Source organism: Trichomonas vaginalis, chromosome I (genome assembly GCF_026262505.1).
Source record: "Trichomonas vaginalis G3 chromosome I, whole genome shotgun sequence".
NCBI classification, from domain to species: Eukaryota; Parabasalia; order Trichomonadida; family Trichomonadidae; genus Trichomonas; species Trichomonas vaginalis.
Window position 1 is genome coordinate 23967834 of NC_067203.1, and position 16301 is coordinate 23984134.

At 34.9% G+C, this 16301-nt stretch overlaps 8 protein-coding genes and 3 pseudogenes across 11 annotated transcripts, besides 1 other annotated feature; 9 read left to right on the forward strand and 2 right to left on the reverse strand.

Moving 5' to 3' along the window:
• Positions 1-1254: 1254 nt before the first annotated feature.
• Positions 1255-1926, forward strand: TVAGG3_1040410 (phage tail repeat-like family; the record flags this gene model as incomplete). Its single annotated transcript, XM_051255473.1, has 1 exon — positions 1255-1926. A coding segment is annotated over one exon (672 nt), but the record flags the coding sequence as incomplete, so codon positions are not given.
• Positions 1927-2212: 286 nt separating this feature from the next.
• Positions 2213-2544, forward strand: TVAGG3_1040420 (uncharacterized protein; the record flags this gene model as incomplete). The annotated part of the gene is made up of 1 exon (XM_051255474.1): positions 2213-2544. A coding segment is annotated over one exon (332 nt), but the record flags the coding sequence as incomplete, so codon positions are not given.
• Positions 2545-2593: 49 nt separating this feature from the next.
• TVAGG3_1040430 (serine threonine-protein phosphatase family) lies at positions 2594-2836 on the forward strand (the record flags this gene model as incomplete). The annotated part of the gene is made up of 1 exon (XM_051255475.1): positions 2594-2836. One exon carries the CDS (start codon positions 2594-2596, stop codon positions 2834-2836), a length of 243 nt encoding a protein of 80 aa, XP_051081049.1.
• A 2-nt stretch (positions 2837-2838) lies between these two features.
• Positions 2839-3687, reverse strand: TVAGG3_1040440 (uncharacterized protein; the record flags this gene model as incomplete). Its single annotated transcript, XM_051255476.1, has 1 exon — positions 2839-3687. The coding sequence occupies one exon, from the start codon at positions 3685-3687 to the stop codon at positions 2839-2841; it is 849 nt and encodes a 282-aa protein (XP_051081050.1).
• A 543-nt stretch (positions 3688-4230) lies between these two features.
• Positions 4231-16301: part of a mobile genetic element that runs on past the window's edge.
• TVAGG3_1040460 lies at positions 7359-7945 on the forward strand (annotated as a pseudogene). Its single transcript has one exon. A coding segment is annotated over exon 1 (587 nt).
• On the forward strand, positions 7990-10117 carry TVAGG3_1040470 (annotated as a pseudogene). The gene has a single exon. A coding segment is annotated over exon 1 (2128 nt).
• TVAGG3_1040480 (uncharacterized protein) lies at positions 10174-11034 on the forward strand (the record flags this gene model as incomplete). The annotated part of the gene is made up of 1 exon (XM_051255477.1): positions 10174-11034. One exon carries the CDS (start codon positions 10174-10176, stop codon positions 11032-11034), a length of 861 nt encoding a protein of 286 aa, XP_051081051.1.
• Positions 11679-12591, forward strand: TVAGG3_1040490 (annotated as a pseudogene). Its single transcript has one exon. A coding segment is annotated over exon 1 (913 nt).
• Positions 13340-13798, forward strand: TVAGG3_1040500 (organellar and viral DNA polymerase type B; the record flags this gene model as incomplete). The annotated part of the gene is made up of 1 exon (XM_051255478.1): positions 13340-13798. A coding segment is annotated over one exon (459 nt), but the record flags the coding sequence as incomplete, so codon positions are not given.
• On the forward strand, positions 14259-14846 carry TVAGG3_1040510 (KilA, N-terminal/APSES-type HTH, DNA-binding family; the record flags this gene model as incomplete). The annotated part of the gene is made up of 1 exon (XM_051255479.1): positions 14259-14846. The coding sequence occupies one exon, from the start codon at positions 14259-14261 to the stop codon at positions 14844-14846; it is 588 nt and encodes a 195-aa protein (XP_051081053.1).
• TVAGG3_1040520 (protein of unknown function, DUF4106 family) lies at positions 15436-16131 on the reverse strand (the record flags this gene model as incomplete). Its single annotated transcript, XM_051255480.1, has 1 exon — positions 15436-16131. One exon carries the CDS (start codon positions 16129-16131, stop codon positions 15436-15438), a length of 696 nt encoding a protein of 231 aa, XP_051081054.1.

Consider the following 16301-nt stretch of genomic DNA (forward strand, 5'->3'; position numbering starts at 1 on the left):
ATGAATCTAAGGTACAAACTACAAGTGGGGCAGGATCACATTCACGTATTAAAGTAACATATGATGATAATCACAAAAACTTTGTAATTGATTCAGTATTTACTAAAAATACAGGATGTGAATCTGTTTTATGTCATTCTTGCGGATCTCTACTATTTTCATCAATAAATATTTCTGATTCCTACTTAGAGAATAATGCCGCATTTGAAAGTTATCAACCATATTCACTTTCAACAATTAATTTTAGTAATTTCAAAAATATATCTTCAAAGAAACAAGGATGTTTTATTCATTACTCAAAAACACAAAATTTTTATTTTTGCAATGTTATCGATAACGTTGTTTTAGAGAAGAATGATGGAATTTTCTATATCTATTATTCGGCAATTCTTTCAATTTCTAATTGCTTTTTCAAAGGTAATAAGGCTTCTAATTTTTTAAGAATTTTCTTCGGATCCCCACAATATTCAGTAAATAATTGTCGTTTTGAATCTGACAATAATTTTACAATGAACGTCGATTTTACAAATTCCGCAATAATGACAGAAATAGTTTTTTCTAATCTATATTCGCCTTTTTTATGTGAACTTCCTTTTAGAAATAAAAAAGATTCTATCAGCTTCCCAAATATCTCTCTTTCTAATTTGTTTTTTGAGGAAACATCATATTCTTCAAAATAAACTACATGATTTAGTTTAATGGATATTCACCGTTAATCAAGTAATTTGGTAAGTAGGAACGCCTTTTTACTATGGATTCATATGAAATTTCTATCATAAACGAGTTAATACAAAAAAGTATATATCAAATGACACCTCTTCATAGTGCAGAAAAATATTGGAAGAAGGATATCGTCGAATTTCTCACCATGCATATAGATAAGCTTAAGACAATAAAGATGCGTAAAAATGAAGCAATATATTATGAAAAAAAAATGATAAAGAAAAAGATATCTTAGTGATTCTTATATTAACTCCGTTTTTAATAGTCTACAAATTGCACACTCTACCTATTATAATGGTTAATTAATTCCGAAGTGCTGAATATTTCTCGTTTCAACATTCGATTGAAACAATTCTTAAATGATAGACATTTGTTCACTTTAATTTAAAAATCATCCAATGGAGATAAATGTAAAAAAAAAAAAAAAAAAAGGGATTGGGGCTTCCAGGCACTTCGTGCCCTCTAGCCCCGAAGATGTTTTGTCACTTCTCTGTCACTTTTCAGGGTAAAAACATTTTTATTGTATATAAAATGAATTTTACAAAACCACCGTTACCCTTCTTTGGAAATAAGAGTAGATGTAAAGATATTCTATTGAGAGAACTTAAGAAACTACCGAATGGTCTAACATTTGTAGATTTGTTCGGTGGAAGTTTCTATATATCTCATTTGTGCCATACCGTATTTCCTGACTCAAAGATTATATGCAATGACTTCGACAACTATATGAACCGTCTCAAACATATACCAGACACAAACAATATATTGAGTGAGTTGAAAGAAAAGATACCTATAGGCAAGATGGAACGTATACCATTAGATAAGAAAAATACTGTCAGAGAGGTTTTGAAAAAAGCAGAGTATATTGACTGGGATAGTATATCTTCTAGACTATTGTATAGTGGTTCTATAAGAGTTCATGACATTGAAACACTTATGTCAAACGTTTTATATCTTAACTATACAAAGGTTTTCAAAGAGAACATAGAAAAATATACTGAGGGTATAGAGTTTGTGAGATGTCGTTGGACAGAGTTGTATGAAAAATATAAAAACAAGGAAAATGTTTTCTTTATAGTAGACCCGCCGTTCTATAACACATATGATTTTCAATACCAAGTAGACTGGACTTTGAGAGACTCTTTAGAAACTTTAGACGTTTTACATAACCATCCATGCTTTTACTTTACATCCGATAAAAGTGGTTTGGAAAGTGTCATGAGATGGTTAGAGGACATACATGACTATGAGTTTAGATACGATAAGATAGAATATGAGAGAGGTCCTATAAACCGGAAAAAGTGTCATAACAAAGAAATTTTATTGGTAAGTAAATGTGGTTTGAAATAGGACTACTTGTTTTAGGTTTTTTCCATTGTGTCATTTACTTATTTGACGTGGCAGAAAGATATAGAGAATATGAAGATGAACCACTGCCTGCAAATGTTCAGCATATGTACTCGTAAGAGATATTTTTATCTAATATTAAATGGACGCACAGAACTTAGCGAATGCACAGCAACCTGGACAACCAAACCCAGAGAATATTCCAAATGAAGTTAGAATACAAACTGCAATGGCAAACTATGGTCAAGTGCCAACAGATGTACAAATGCAAACTGCCATGTCAAATGACGCTGCGTTAGGCTTACCACCATGGTATGCAAATATGAGATGGAAAGAGTTTTATACAAACCCTGAAGTGGGATATAAACAACTCTATGCAGATGACGCGAACACAGGAGTTGACCCAGAGTATGTTTTCTACCAGAGGAGAAATAGAATGTATGAGCTCCAGTTAAAAAATGCTATGGAACTCAACAGGAAACGTAAGAGACTAGGCGGACATTAGATTTTTACATATAGTAAAATGGGTTTCTTCAGTAGTATTGGAAACTTCTTTCGAAATGTTGGAAGAGGTATATGGAATGGAATAAAAACCGTAGGAAGAGGAATTTGGAACGGAGTCAAAAATATTGGTAAAAGAGTAGGTCAGTTTGTTGGTATTATACCTAAAGACCCTGAACCAGAAGAACAAGCTCCTGTTATACAACAGCCTGAACCTGCACCACAGTCTAGTTGGCAACCAAATCCAACACCTCAACCGTATTAAAATTATATTTTTACCGTTCGATAGTAGTTGTATATGAAACTAAGTTCTAAGTAAAACGCGTGGTATAATGGAATTATTCTCTTTCTTCCATCTGTAGTAAACCATACTTGAAAGTCTGAAATACTTCCACTTGGTGGTTCGTATAACTTTGTAGGTTTTTCGTAAAAGTCATTTGCCAAGCATAAGAAAGAGTTTTGTGCGCCAGAAAATGAAGCATGAACTATAATAGCATCTGAGTCGAAAACATTTTCGTATGTTCCATTAGGGTTTTCGACTTCATAAAAGTCTGGGTGTACTGGATATTCTGCAGGCTGATTTAACATCCTTAGAAATCTATACCATGCCAAGTTGTTATATTTTGTAGAAATATAAACGTTTTCTCCAAGGTCTTCTATTCTATTGATTTTAACAGTTGCATTTTTCCTGTCATAAACAATATCGAGATGGTATTCTCCTTCGTCAATGTTATACTGGTTTGCATATTCGATATAGATATCGTTTATTTTTTCTTGAAAAGCTTGAAGAGTTGTTTCTAAGTTTACAAGCAAATTCACTTGTAAAAGTTTTCCCTGTTCAAATTTCTCATACGTACGTTTTTCTTTGTTATAGTATCGAACTTCAAAAGCGACCGTAAATGGGAAACCATGTATGGCTTCTGAAATGAACTTCATTCTACGAAAGCCAACAGCTTTTGTGACGGATGGGTCTCTTAACCATCTTAGTGGGTAGTCAAAACGATAGCCTTCATGCTTTACGGTCTCTGTCTCAAACTTTTGACCGACATTCGTAAAAAGTTCATCTAATGGTTTAGTTGTAGCAACTCTAGAAGTTTCTTTTTCTATTGGAAGCATATTTTATCTAGAATAAAAATGTCAAATGAAACAGCGTCTATGAGAGAAATAAAACACAACCGACAACTCATTTTGCAAGCTCTAAATAAGAACACAACAAACTTTTCAAACTATTCTAAGATATCTGAGTCATTGAAAGAAGGAAACTTAAAACTGACATTAAACCCATTGACAGACGAGTTTCTATTTCAAGACAGTAAGAACCATACTGTTTGTATAAATCCAACAAAAGGAACTTTAAACGAGAAACCTATAGATGAACTTCTTTTGAAAGCAGATGTTGACAACAAAGCTGACAAAGAGTATGTCATTGAAAAAGTTCAAGAAGAACATGACAGAGCAGATGCAACATATGCAACGAAAGCAGATGTTGACAACAAAGCTGACAAAGAGTATGTCATTGAAAAAGTTCAAGAAGAACATGACAGAGCAGATGCAACATATGCAACAAAAGAACATACTCATCCTGAACTAGCAGACAAAACATATGTTGACAATAAAATGTCAAGTGAAGTGACAAGAGCTGAAAACGAATATTCTAAAAAGACTCATACACATACCATTGCAAATATTACAAACTTACAAGAAACCTTAAACAGGAAAAGTGACGTTGGACATACACATACCATTGCAAATATTACAAACTTACAAGAAACCTTAAACAGGAAAAGTGACGTTGGACATACACATACCATTGCAAATATTACAAACTTACAAGAAACCTTAAACAGGAAAAGTGACGTTGGACATACACATACCATTGCAAATATTACAAACTTACAAGAAAAGTTAGATGGCAAAGCTGACAAGAACCATACACATACCATTGCAAATATTACAAACTTACAAGAAACCCTAAACAGGAAAAGTGACGTTGGACATACACATACCATTGCAAATATTACAAACTTACAAGAAACCTTAAACAGGAAAAGTGACGTTGGACATACACATACCATTGCAAATATTACAAACTTACAAGAAACCTTAAACAGGAAAAGTGCCGTTGGACATACACATACATCTTCTGAAATAACAGACTTAAACGTTAGCCTTGAAAATAAAGCAGATAAAACATATGTCAATGAAATATACCAAAGTTTGATGGGAACAAAAAATATTGAGACTATTGTTGGTGACCTTTCTGTCAATGAAGAAAATAAATATTTTAGATGGCAGTTGGTACAGTCCTTAGAAAATGGTACACGGTATAAACTCATTCCGAAAAATAACAATGAAATGCATGTAAGCTATATAGAGAATGATGGTACACAAGTTAAAGTTCCATTAGACAACAACTGCTACTTAAACTTATATGGAGACGAACAAAAGAAATATTTAAGAGTTTATGAAATGGCAGATATGACATTGCCTGACCCAGCTCCAGCACCATATTATTATGACTATGGAGATGACGTTAGAACACCACATGTAGATGAACAAAAGCTAACATTATATTTAGATTTTTATAGATATAAAAGATATAATGCAATAGAAAAAACGAGAATAGTATACTATTATGAAGATGACAGAAATAAATATTATAGTCAAGACTTTACCTACCCTGAAAACATAAGATTATATTATAAAAAATATTCTAACACAAACCAGAAGAAACCTGAAATAGTTGCACTATATTTTAAGTTCAAAAGAGACAATCCTATAATATCTCATATGTTTGATTTAATGAACCCAGTAGGTTCTATTTATACATCTATGGAAGCAAGAGGTCCTCAAGTAATGTTTGGTGTTGGTGCATGGGAACAAATAGTCGACAGGTTTTTGTATTGTGCAAACTCTTCAAAGGAAACAGGTGGAAGTAAAACGATTTCAGGTGAAAATTTACCTGCGCACAGTCACTACATAGATTTAAGTACATCTCAAGCAGGTTGGAATAGGCATAGATATTGGGATTGGACAGGAATGACAAAAGGTAAAGGATATGATGTTAAAGACGACGTTAAGTTTGCTATAAATTGTTACTGGAGTGACACTCAGGGAGAAGGAAACCATACACATTTCGTTTCAGGATATACGCAAACAACGGGACAAAGTAAAGACTACATGCCACCTTACATGACAGTTTACGCATGGTATAGAATTGCTTAGTCGTCATTTTCAACTTCTTTAGCATATTCGTCAGGAGTTGTCTTATATTTGTTAGGAACTGTCTTTGAAAGTATACCACCTTGAACTTTGACAAGTTTGAAACGAGGTCTGACAATAGTAGTTTTATCTTCTGCTTGCAGTGTGTACATTTTGCCATGTTTGCCTAAAACTTCATAATATTCTCTTGTATACTTTCTTCTATTTTTACGAACACGAATGTGAGTACCTGTCGAGTTCCCATTGTTGTCATAGTCAATAGTATTTTCATATGGGTCGCGTTTAGGTATTTCTATTTTTACTTTGTCACCTTTCTGAAGTTTGAAGCCCGGCATTCTTTCTTGTTTGTCTCTTTTGACTAAACTATTAAATATATAGTCTTTCTCTAAGTCAGGGTTGTTTTTCATTTCTTCGGGGGAATGGTTTCCCAAACCTTTTTGTTTACGGCTATTGTAAATATTTAAAACTTGTCTCATCTTTGCCATGGAGAAGTGTCTATATTTGTCGTCATATGACATTTCATTTGCTTCACCACCTTGTGGCTGGTTTAAGTCTCTTAAGATTTTTATACAACTGTCAATGACACCAAGAGCAGAATGGTTTTGGTCGACAATGAAATATTGGTTTACATTTTTTGAACGCAGATAGTTTTTAATATCGTCTGATTTGAAAGAACTTTCACAGTCAGATGTCAGTTTTGTTGGATGGTATTTGTCAACAATATTGTCAAAGCAGTTTTCACATCTAAAATATTTTTGGACCATAATGGTATGGCTTCACAGTATCTTGTGTTTTGACCGACAAATATTAGCCAGTATGGTGGTCCATCTGTTCTAACTCTCGGAATGTTTTCCAAGATATCCATAAACCAAGCATTTGGTGTTGAACTAAAGATTTTTACCATGAGTGCTTTCTTTGTTGCTTAGAAACATACGGGTCCTTGTTTGATTCGTCATTTTTAACCCATAAGAAATGGGTTTATTTGGCGCATTAGCAGGAGTCGCATCTAGATTTTTACCCGCAGTGGGAACACTAGCCAGAGGTGCATTTGGAATTGGAAGGAAGATTTTGAGTACATTAGGTATACTTAAAGAGAAAGCACAACCTATTATACAAACTGTACAGAAAGGTTGGGATGTAGCACGAGATGCAGCAAATCTTATTCCAAATCCTGAAACAAGAAGGAAAAGTTCAAGGATGGATGGACAATGTAGGAAGACAAGCAGGAAACTACTATAACAAAGCAAATGACTACTATAACCAAGCAGGGCACTAATGGACCAAGGTGAAAGATTCTTTAACAGAGGATATAACCATGCACAACAGTGGGTAAACAACAACCAACCTCAACCGCCTCAAACGTGGGGAATGTAAATTTTTTACTGAGATGAAATGAACAATACAGCATTGAGACAAATGGGTTCAAGATGGATTTGTCGGCTTCCAGCAGTTACACAACCACGTGTTTGTCAAGTTCTTCCTATACCTCAGGAAGTTTTAGACCGACTTAAAAAACCTAACAACCAGTTGAAAACAAACAAACTAAAATTTTTTACTGAGATGAAATGACCGAAGAAGTTGAAACGGTAGATTTGACACCACAAACAAAAAGTTCAGAACCATTGTCAAAACCTGTCAAAGAACTTACAGATGAAGAGAAAAATTCAATAATAGAAAGTGTGAGGTCTGGAAATACAAACCCTAACTACAAAGTCACTTTTCATAAAAATGGAACGGCAAGTATCTCAAAAAAGAAACAGACTCTCACAAATAAAATATTGAAGTCTGAAGGAGCTTTCGAGACAACAGATGGAAAAGTTTACTTCACTGACCAACAGTTCATTATAGAACATCTCATTGACTTAGAGTCGAAATATTCTAAACTTTACAACAAACACAAAAGTTGAAAGGAAAACAAAAACAAATGGCATATGACATTTATGAAGATGTTGACGAACACACACAACTGTTCCTGCAAGTGAGGTAAAGTCAGATGAACCGAAAAGTGACGAAAAACCAATAGAAGAAGAAAAACCAAAAACTGAAGAAAAACCAAAACCAAAGGTTAGTTTCCAAACTAAACCAAGCCAACCTTCATTAGCTGGTATGGGTTGGCGTCAAAGACTTTGGCAGCGGTGGTTACGTAAAGTAAAGAAAAAACATTTTTTTATTTTTATAGAAATGCCCCCGTATAGAATGGATAGAAAATCTGCTAGAATAAAAGCAGAGTTAGAAAGATATGGTTGGAGAGTTTCAAAGAAGTTTAAATATAGGAAGGGAAGACCCATAAAAGTCTATGACAAACTGTCTGGTCTTCGCTACGAAATGGACTTGGAAACAGCACGCGCAAATTATCCAAACAGACTAGAGAGGTTAGAAGAAGAACGTCTTATGGACATGCCTTTCGATGTTAGTGAACCTCAAGTTGAAGGACACGACGGCTTTGCCAGATTCTACTGGAAACATGACGAACAATTGCATCCTTTGAGAAGGAAAAAAGGAAAAGGTGAAGACGCACATGCTCCCATGGAAAGAACAAGATATGCATATGAAAAGTATCGCGAAGTTAGAAGTAAAATTGCTTCTGGTCGAACCTTTACAGTAAACTTTGACGAAGGAAAGAACAAAGAAGGCTTCATGGGAGTACTTGCTGCCATACAAGACGGAAATAAGAAAGGATACAATCTCAGACTAACCGTAACAGATTTAGATGGTCATATACTATGCACATGGCAATGTCACAACAGCCGCACAACTTCTTGACGCTTTCAAGACTACAAAGAGAGAACAAATGTTTGACTCCGACTCAGATATTTTGAATGCAATTGAAGGAATTGCAAGCGTGAAGTTTGAATGGTACCAACCCAACCCTCAAGCAGTCAGACAACATGCTGGATACTTCCCGTTCAGAAATAAGTCTGACATTGACTTGACAAGGTATGGAATTTACAATTCAATTGAAAAAATTGTCAATGAACCTTGTATTCTTACATGTCTCAGGAACTCCGGTCTTGTTACAGATGAGAAAATGAAGTATCTTGAGTCATGTGTGAAAACAAGGTACATTCTCAGAAGTCAATTGACAAAAATTGCACCGTTGGCAAATGTGAATATTCGAGTCAACATTCCGACTGAGAAAGGTTCTTCACATGACGACTATGTTGTTGACTTCAAATTGCCATGGTTGAAGATTGTACTTGTCCACAACCACTTCATGTTGAACGAAAGTCTTACAAACCCATTGTTCGGAAAAGGTAAGTGCAACATTGTCAGAGCTGTTAACATTCTTTTCGAGAAAGGCTTGTTGGAACCAATTCCAGATGACAAGCTGACAGAAACTTTTGTACCAAAAGACGAAACAAACTTTTCATTGTTGTAGACCAAAAGTTGTTCCAGACAAAGTTATAGCACAAAAGAAGTACACAGTTCCAAAAGGAGTTGGATTGTTCGGATACCAACCTGAACCAGAAGAACTTCCAATGAGGTTGCAAGAACTTCAAGATGCTATAAACAAACTTCCATTGAGGCATCCAATCGACGTCAAATTGTATTGGAGAGCATCTGAGTAGGTCAAAGGTTTTATATGAAACAGGTTGCTTTGACGATGTTTATGAGATAACAGGCGAGGTTTCTCAAAAGATAAGAGACTCACTTGAATTTCCACGAACTGGGCCGATTGGATGCGATAAGTTCGACTCATATGAAAAAATATACTATGTCGACCTTAACGCTGCGTAATGAGGTTCGTCCAATATATTCAACTGGAATTCCAAAGAAGATGGTGAGTTCCCGGGAAAGAACTATACAGTTGGAAAAGTCATACAACAACTGTATGATATTAGGAAAGCTTCAAACCCCAAACTTGCAATGACACTCAAATTGCTTATGAATTCGACATGGGGATATTCTATTAAAAACCTCAAAAGATGAAGAGTAAACACTATGAGAAGGTCGACAACTGTTTGAAAGGTTCTCCCCTTTTGTTTTGAAATACGAATTTACTCAAGGTCAAAATGGCTTAGTAACCACAGTAAAACCTATTGTCGAGCATTGGTCCTATCCTCAGTTCGCAAAGGCAGTCCTCGACAACTACAACAAATTCTTCTCGGAAGTTAAATCCAAAGTGAAGGTATACTATGAGAACATCGATGCACTCATGACGAACGAAGAAGGCTATAACAAACTCATTGAAATGGGTTTAGTCGGTGAAAAGATGGGCCTTTTTAAGCTAGACAAGGTATTTTCCGAAGTTCATGTTCTCTCCAAACGTAAGTACTGGGCCGTACTTGAAGACGGCACAGAAATAAAACATTGCATGAAATAAAAAATTGCATACCATTTTAAAACGTTTTTAAAACAGTATATTTTTACATATATAAAATGCTTCAGGTTGAAAAACAAAGAACAAAAGTAGCAGATACAAAACCGTTAGACTATATCTTTACAAACGCTGGCAGAAATATTTCAGATGAAGAAATTTCATCCCGCACATATAGATTTGACTATCCAATTCGCTGGCTTCAAAGTCCTTCAGATGCAAAGGCAATAGGATTTAGAAGAGTTTTGTTTTCAAATAGAACTAATGCGTTTATGTTCGCAGTATATTTTCACGGTCAGTATAAAGGCTCTGATGGTCTAATAGAAAAATTTGATGAAATGAAAATCTTTACAATTCGTTCAGACGAAAGTCTTGAAAAAACTCTAAATGACTTTCAAACTCAAATAAACAAATACTACTGGGAATTTCAAGAAAAATACCACTCTTTACTAAATGGAACATACTATCTGAAGCTAGAATACGACAAGATGAACTCCACAGTTTCATTTCAAAAGATTGAAATTAACCCTCCAAGAGATACAGAGTTTTTATATTGGGGGGTGGACAAACGTTCTTGGGCGCAATTTCTTCGGTTACTAAACCAGAACGAACCATTACCACCAGATGGTCCATTTAAATTTATACTCCCACCAACAGATTTGACAGTTTATAGAAACGTGTTTGACCCTCAAAATGTCATGTGTCATGCAAGTTTCAGTTCAAGCAACAACAGTTTTCTATGTATCGGTAAGGACTTTTATGACTTTGCTTCTAAATTCTACGAACCACCTAGTAACAGTTTCTCTGACTTTCAAGTTTGGTTCACAACAAACGGTGTGCAGCATATTATTCCATTGTACTATGACTTTTATCTCGAATTGTCTTTCATATACAACTACGGAAAAGTGCTGAAAAAGTATTGAAAAATATATTTTAGGGTAGATGGTTTTTAGGTGTCACCAGGTCCCTCGGTCCCTCGGTCCCTCGGTCATTTTAACTTCTCTGAAAAAGTGTGACAACATGACATTTTGACAACAACACAGGAGATAGATTTCATCGTATATGTTTTGTCATGAATTTCATCGTAAATGAGCGTAAATGACCCAAAAATATATTTTAGGTGAAGTGGTGAGATCTCACCTCTTTTCTCACCTGTTTTTTCACCCGTTGAATTTTGTATAAAAAGCAACCGTCGACATTCTGGCGGTTGGTATATTCTTCACAAAATGCTTGTTTTGAGGTCGAGCCACTTTTGGCTCCACCTGTTTTTTCAACCAAAACTCATTTTTTTTCGGCAAAAATATATTTTATGTTAGATGGTGAGATCTCAGAACTAGTCTTGCACTGTTTCAGAACAAGACTTGTACTGTTTCAAGACAATGTCCGATGGTTAAGCCACAAACGAATGTCCGACGTACCACCAAAAAATATATTTTAGGTGAAGTGGTGAGATCTCACCTGTTTTCTCACCTCTTTTCTCACCCGTTGAATTTTCATGAATTTCCTTAAGATAAAAAATATATTTTAGTTTTTTATAAAATATTTTTTTTATTTTTATTGTAAGAACATGTTAGCAACAACTTCACCAAACTCGTTAGTCATGAACCCAACTTCAATGTTAGTAGAGATGAAAAGCTTCATTCCTTCTTCATATACTTTCGAAACAACAATCCAGAAGATAAAGCAGGAACTTCTCCAAGGAGATTTAGACTGTAGTGCGAAAGATGAAACAAATGAAGAATATCTTTATGAAATGCAGGATATTATTGACCATCTAGCTAAACTTCCTGAAATACAACAACAAAAGCTTACTATTCCTGAATTTGAAGAAATTGAAGTCAAAGCAACTGACTCAGTAGAAACCAAGAAGTTCATACGTAAGGTAAACTATGAGTTTCTTGGATTTCATTGCAACCACAAAGTTATGGACAAAGATTGCGATATGTTATATAAGAACATCTCTGACATATACAAATCTGAAGAATTTAAGACCTACGACAACTTTGTTTCGTTAGTTGCAAAATGTGTATGGCAGATAAGAGATAAAGATAGAAGAGGTAAAGTATGGAACCAACAGATAAAACCAGCAACCTTTGAGTTAAAGAAAACCATTGACGCCTTAGTCATACTGCAGGTAAGGTTTTCAGAATATAACGCAAAAATGAACCCACAATGTTCAAAATGTAAAGCAGCAATGAGGAAATATAACTACTCCGTCAAAGAGATAGAACGTATGCGAAACGACTATGCTGACTTAAAGAAAGAAGTAGAGAAACCAGCAGAAGATAAAATGGACATGTTGAATTTCTGACAAAAACTATCCAACTGCTGACGATTTCCTTCTTTCAGATGTCAAGAAGAAATATAAAGAAACCTTCGGCATTGTTAAAACATTCGATATCCTCAGCGAAGAAATAGAAGCTACAAAACTGTTTAGGATTTCAAATATACATCGTACAATTCATGTAAGACGCTTGTGAAAAAGAGGTGAGAAAAGAGGTGAGAAAACAGGTGAGATCTCACCTCTTCACCTAAAATATATTTTTATTGAATTCTGAGTAAAATGACATATGGAACACGTACTTTTTCAGTAAGGACATATGGGGTGAGAAAAGAGGTGAGAAAACAGGTGAGATCTCACCTCTTCACCTAAAATATATTTTTGTCTGATTTACACTCATTGACGATGAAATTCATGACAAAACATTTACGATGAAGTATATTTCCTGTGTTGTTGTCAAAATGTCATGTTGTCACACTTTTTCAGAGAAGTTCATTTGACCGAGGGACCGAGGGACCGAGGGACCTGGTGAGATCTAAAATATATTTTTGCTGAAAAAAATGACCAAATTTCATGAATTTCCTCATATGTTTGCTACCCTAGGAAAATCGAGGAACGAGATTCCGTACGAAAATCGTAAAAAAACTCTATGAAAATCGTGAAAAAATGCTACCCCGACTTTTACAGGGGTTGCCTAAAACTCATGAAAATCGTAAAAAAATGCGAGTACGTTAAAAATCTTACTCGCCTAAAACTCATGAAAATCGCAAAAAAACACATGAAAATCGTGAAAAAATGCGAGCAGGGGAAAAACCCTGGTCGCCAAAACTCTATGAAAATCGTAAAAAAACTCTATGAAATCATATCTTTTATACAAGATAGAAAAAATAAAATTAACGCTAGTTTTTTTAAAATATTTTTTTTTATTTTGTATGTAAGAACAGGAAATGACAAGCACTGAGTTTGAAACAGTTAAAAAGATAGACAATGAGACCAAAATAGTTAGAATTGGTGATTTAAACGTAAGATACTCAAAGAAATACAAAAAATATTCTTTGTCAGACATTTTAACACTATCCGGAAAGAGAGCAAGCGACTGGGTTAGAAATGCTTCTACTCAGAAAATTTTGACAAGAAATCCTGAGCTGATGATATCGGTAAGATTCTATGGAACAAGAGCATATCTTATAGACAAAAGTCTTATACCAGTAGTTTTGTTCTGGATTGACCCAGTTGTTGGATATAATTTCATAACATATGGTTCATTCGATACGGAACGTTGCAGTGAAGGCTTAGTTTACATCGTTCAGAAACCGAAGGACTTCAATACAAAGAGATATAAGATAGGAAGAACATTTAATATAACTCAAAGATATGACAGTATAGTCAATAGAGTTAAGGTTGCGTTTGTTAACGATATGAGAGCTGCTGAAACAGAACTACTTGAAAAGTTTGAGAAAATGTATGGTGCTCCCACGAGAGGTAAAGAAACGTTTGAAGTAGATGAGATAGCTAAAGCTATAAAATTATTTGACGAAGTTGCTGAAAAATACATGTAAAGCGTTTATTTTTGGTCTTTTATACAAGATAGAAAATAACGCTAATTTTATTTTTTTTTATTTTTTTATTTTGTATGTAAAGACAGATATGACAACATCAGAGAACACAACAACTGCTATCGTTCATGAAGATATAAATGAAGAATACGAGTGGGTTCAGTATAACAAACAGTTACGTCTCATTCGTTCGGTCAAAGATGACATGTACCAAATGCAAAGTATTTTGAATGCTCTTCGTTCTACAAAGCAAGCACGTCATTGGTTTGAAAACCAACAGACAAAAGAACTTTTAGAAGAATTTCCTCATATGTTTGCGACCGGTAGAAAACCGCGGGTCGAGATTCCGTACGAAAATCGTCAAAATTTGCCAAATGGTTTGAGAGGTTGGTATGTACATAGACTTCTTGTAAATGCTGTTGCAATGTGGGCTTCACCTCGCTATGCTTGTTATATTTTCATGATGTTAGATGAACTTCATAGACAAGAACGTGAAGAGCTAGAGAACAAGCTTGAAGCAAAAGACAAAAACATACAGAAAAGAATACCACGTTCGGTACCAAAAGGAAAGGAAAAGAACTATAAGTATATGATTTACACTGAAGAGATGGAAAATGAAGAAGACAGAGATATGGTTATGTTGCATTTAGTCAGAAGAAACAACAAAAGCTTTTACGACTTAGCTAAGATTTACAAATCTGACAGAAATTGGTTCTATCGCGAAAACTTACCGATTTCAATGACACCGAATGAAGATGTTAAACAGATAGTTCAAGATACGTTACCTCAAACACACTATGATATGAAAGGTTGTACAATACTTACATTCAAAGAAGACTTACCGCTACTGAAGGAAAAGATAACAGAGTATTTTGACAACTTCAAAGAGGAAGAGTAAATGAACCATTTATTTTTCAAGCTTGACACCAAAGATGGCTCAGGTAGCTCTAGATGGTAAATTGTCTTGTCCGAGTCCTTCTGGCATTCCGAGTCCTTCCTTCCAACAGGAAAAAAATTTCCTTCCAACAGGAAAAGTTTTTCCTTCCAACAGGAAAAAATTTTCCTTCCAACAGGAAAAAATTTTCCTTCCAACAGGAAAAAATTTTCCTTCCAACAGGAAAAAATTTTCCTTCCAACAGGAAAAAATTTTCCTTCCGACAGGAAAAATTTTTCCAGTTGTCCGTCCGTAAACCATTCAAATTTTCGAAAATTGAGAACTTTTTGGCCGACCTTCAGGAAAAATTTTTCTTTCCGACAGGAAAAATTTTTCTTTCCGACAGGAAAAGTTTTTTTCCGACAGGAAAGTTTTTCTTTCCGACAGGAAAAGTCCTTCCTTCCGACAGGAAAAGTTTTTCTTTCCGACAGGAAAAGTCCTTCCATCCGACAGGACACAAACGGATGGCTGACGTACCACCAACCGAGTCCATTCCAAAGCCAGAAGAACCGACAGCCCAGCCCAACAGACTAAGACTCAAACACTTACATTTTTACGCTTGACTTTTTACAATTTGAACTTTGTTTGCGTAGATGTGAATTCTGAAAGAAGTATGAGGGTCTTGTATGACTTTGTACTTCTCCCATAGTTCATGTCTGTCAAACTTACCTGCCATGGACTCTTTCATAAGTTCCATGAAATCGTCTTCGGACAATCCGGGGAAAAGTATGATATCAGTAAGTATTCTCTTTACATCCTTACTTAAACTCTTGGCTGTCTGTACACAAATGACAACTGAAATGTTAAAGTGTCTGAGCTTCTTAAGAATTCGACACATGTCTTGTTCTCTGTTCTTTAACAAAGGATGAGAAGCAAAGTCATCTAAGATAAGAAGACATCTGTGAGGGTAAGTCTTCCAATCGTAAGATTGCAATTTCTTCGAAATGTACTCAATCTCTTTCTGTTTGTTTCTGAAGTGTTTCTTCTCTAATATTCTCTGCATTTCCTCATTTGGGTCTTTAAACTTCGAGTTTATATACTCATTTATAGCATTGTACTTCAAAACTCTTCTTTGGTACTTCTTTATCCAATCTAACAACTCAGAGTCTTTTATACATACTAACTTAGACTTTTTTATAATATCTTTGAACGAATTTACGGTTTGGTCAAATTGACCCGAAGTACTGCAAATGACTACTAACTCATAGAATGGGTTCTTCTCATCTAGTTCTTGTTGTTGTGCAGCCATTTTAAGATAAGTGAAAGTCTTACCCGACCCAGGTGGTGCAATTAGACCTGTTATACCATTCTGAGCAAATAAGAACTTGTCATGTATGGGTTTTATCTGAGCATTTTCCAACTTCCTCTTGTTCTTGTTTAAAACATTCTCAAATTTCTTGTCAATGTCAGCAAACTTTT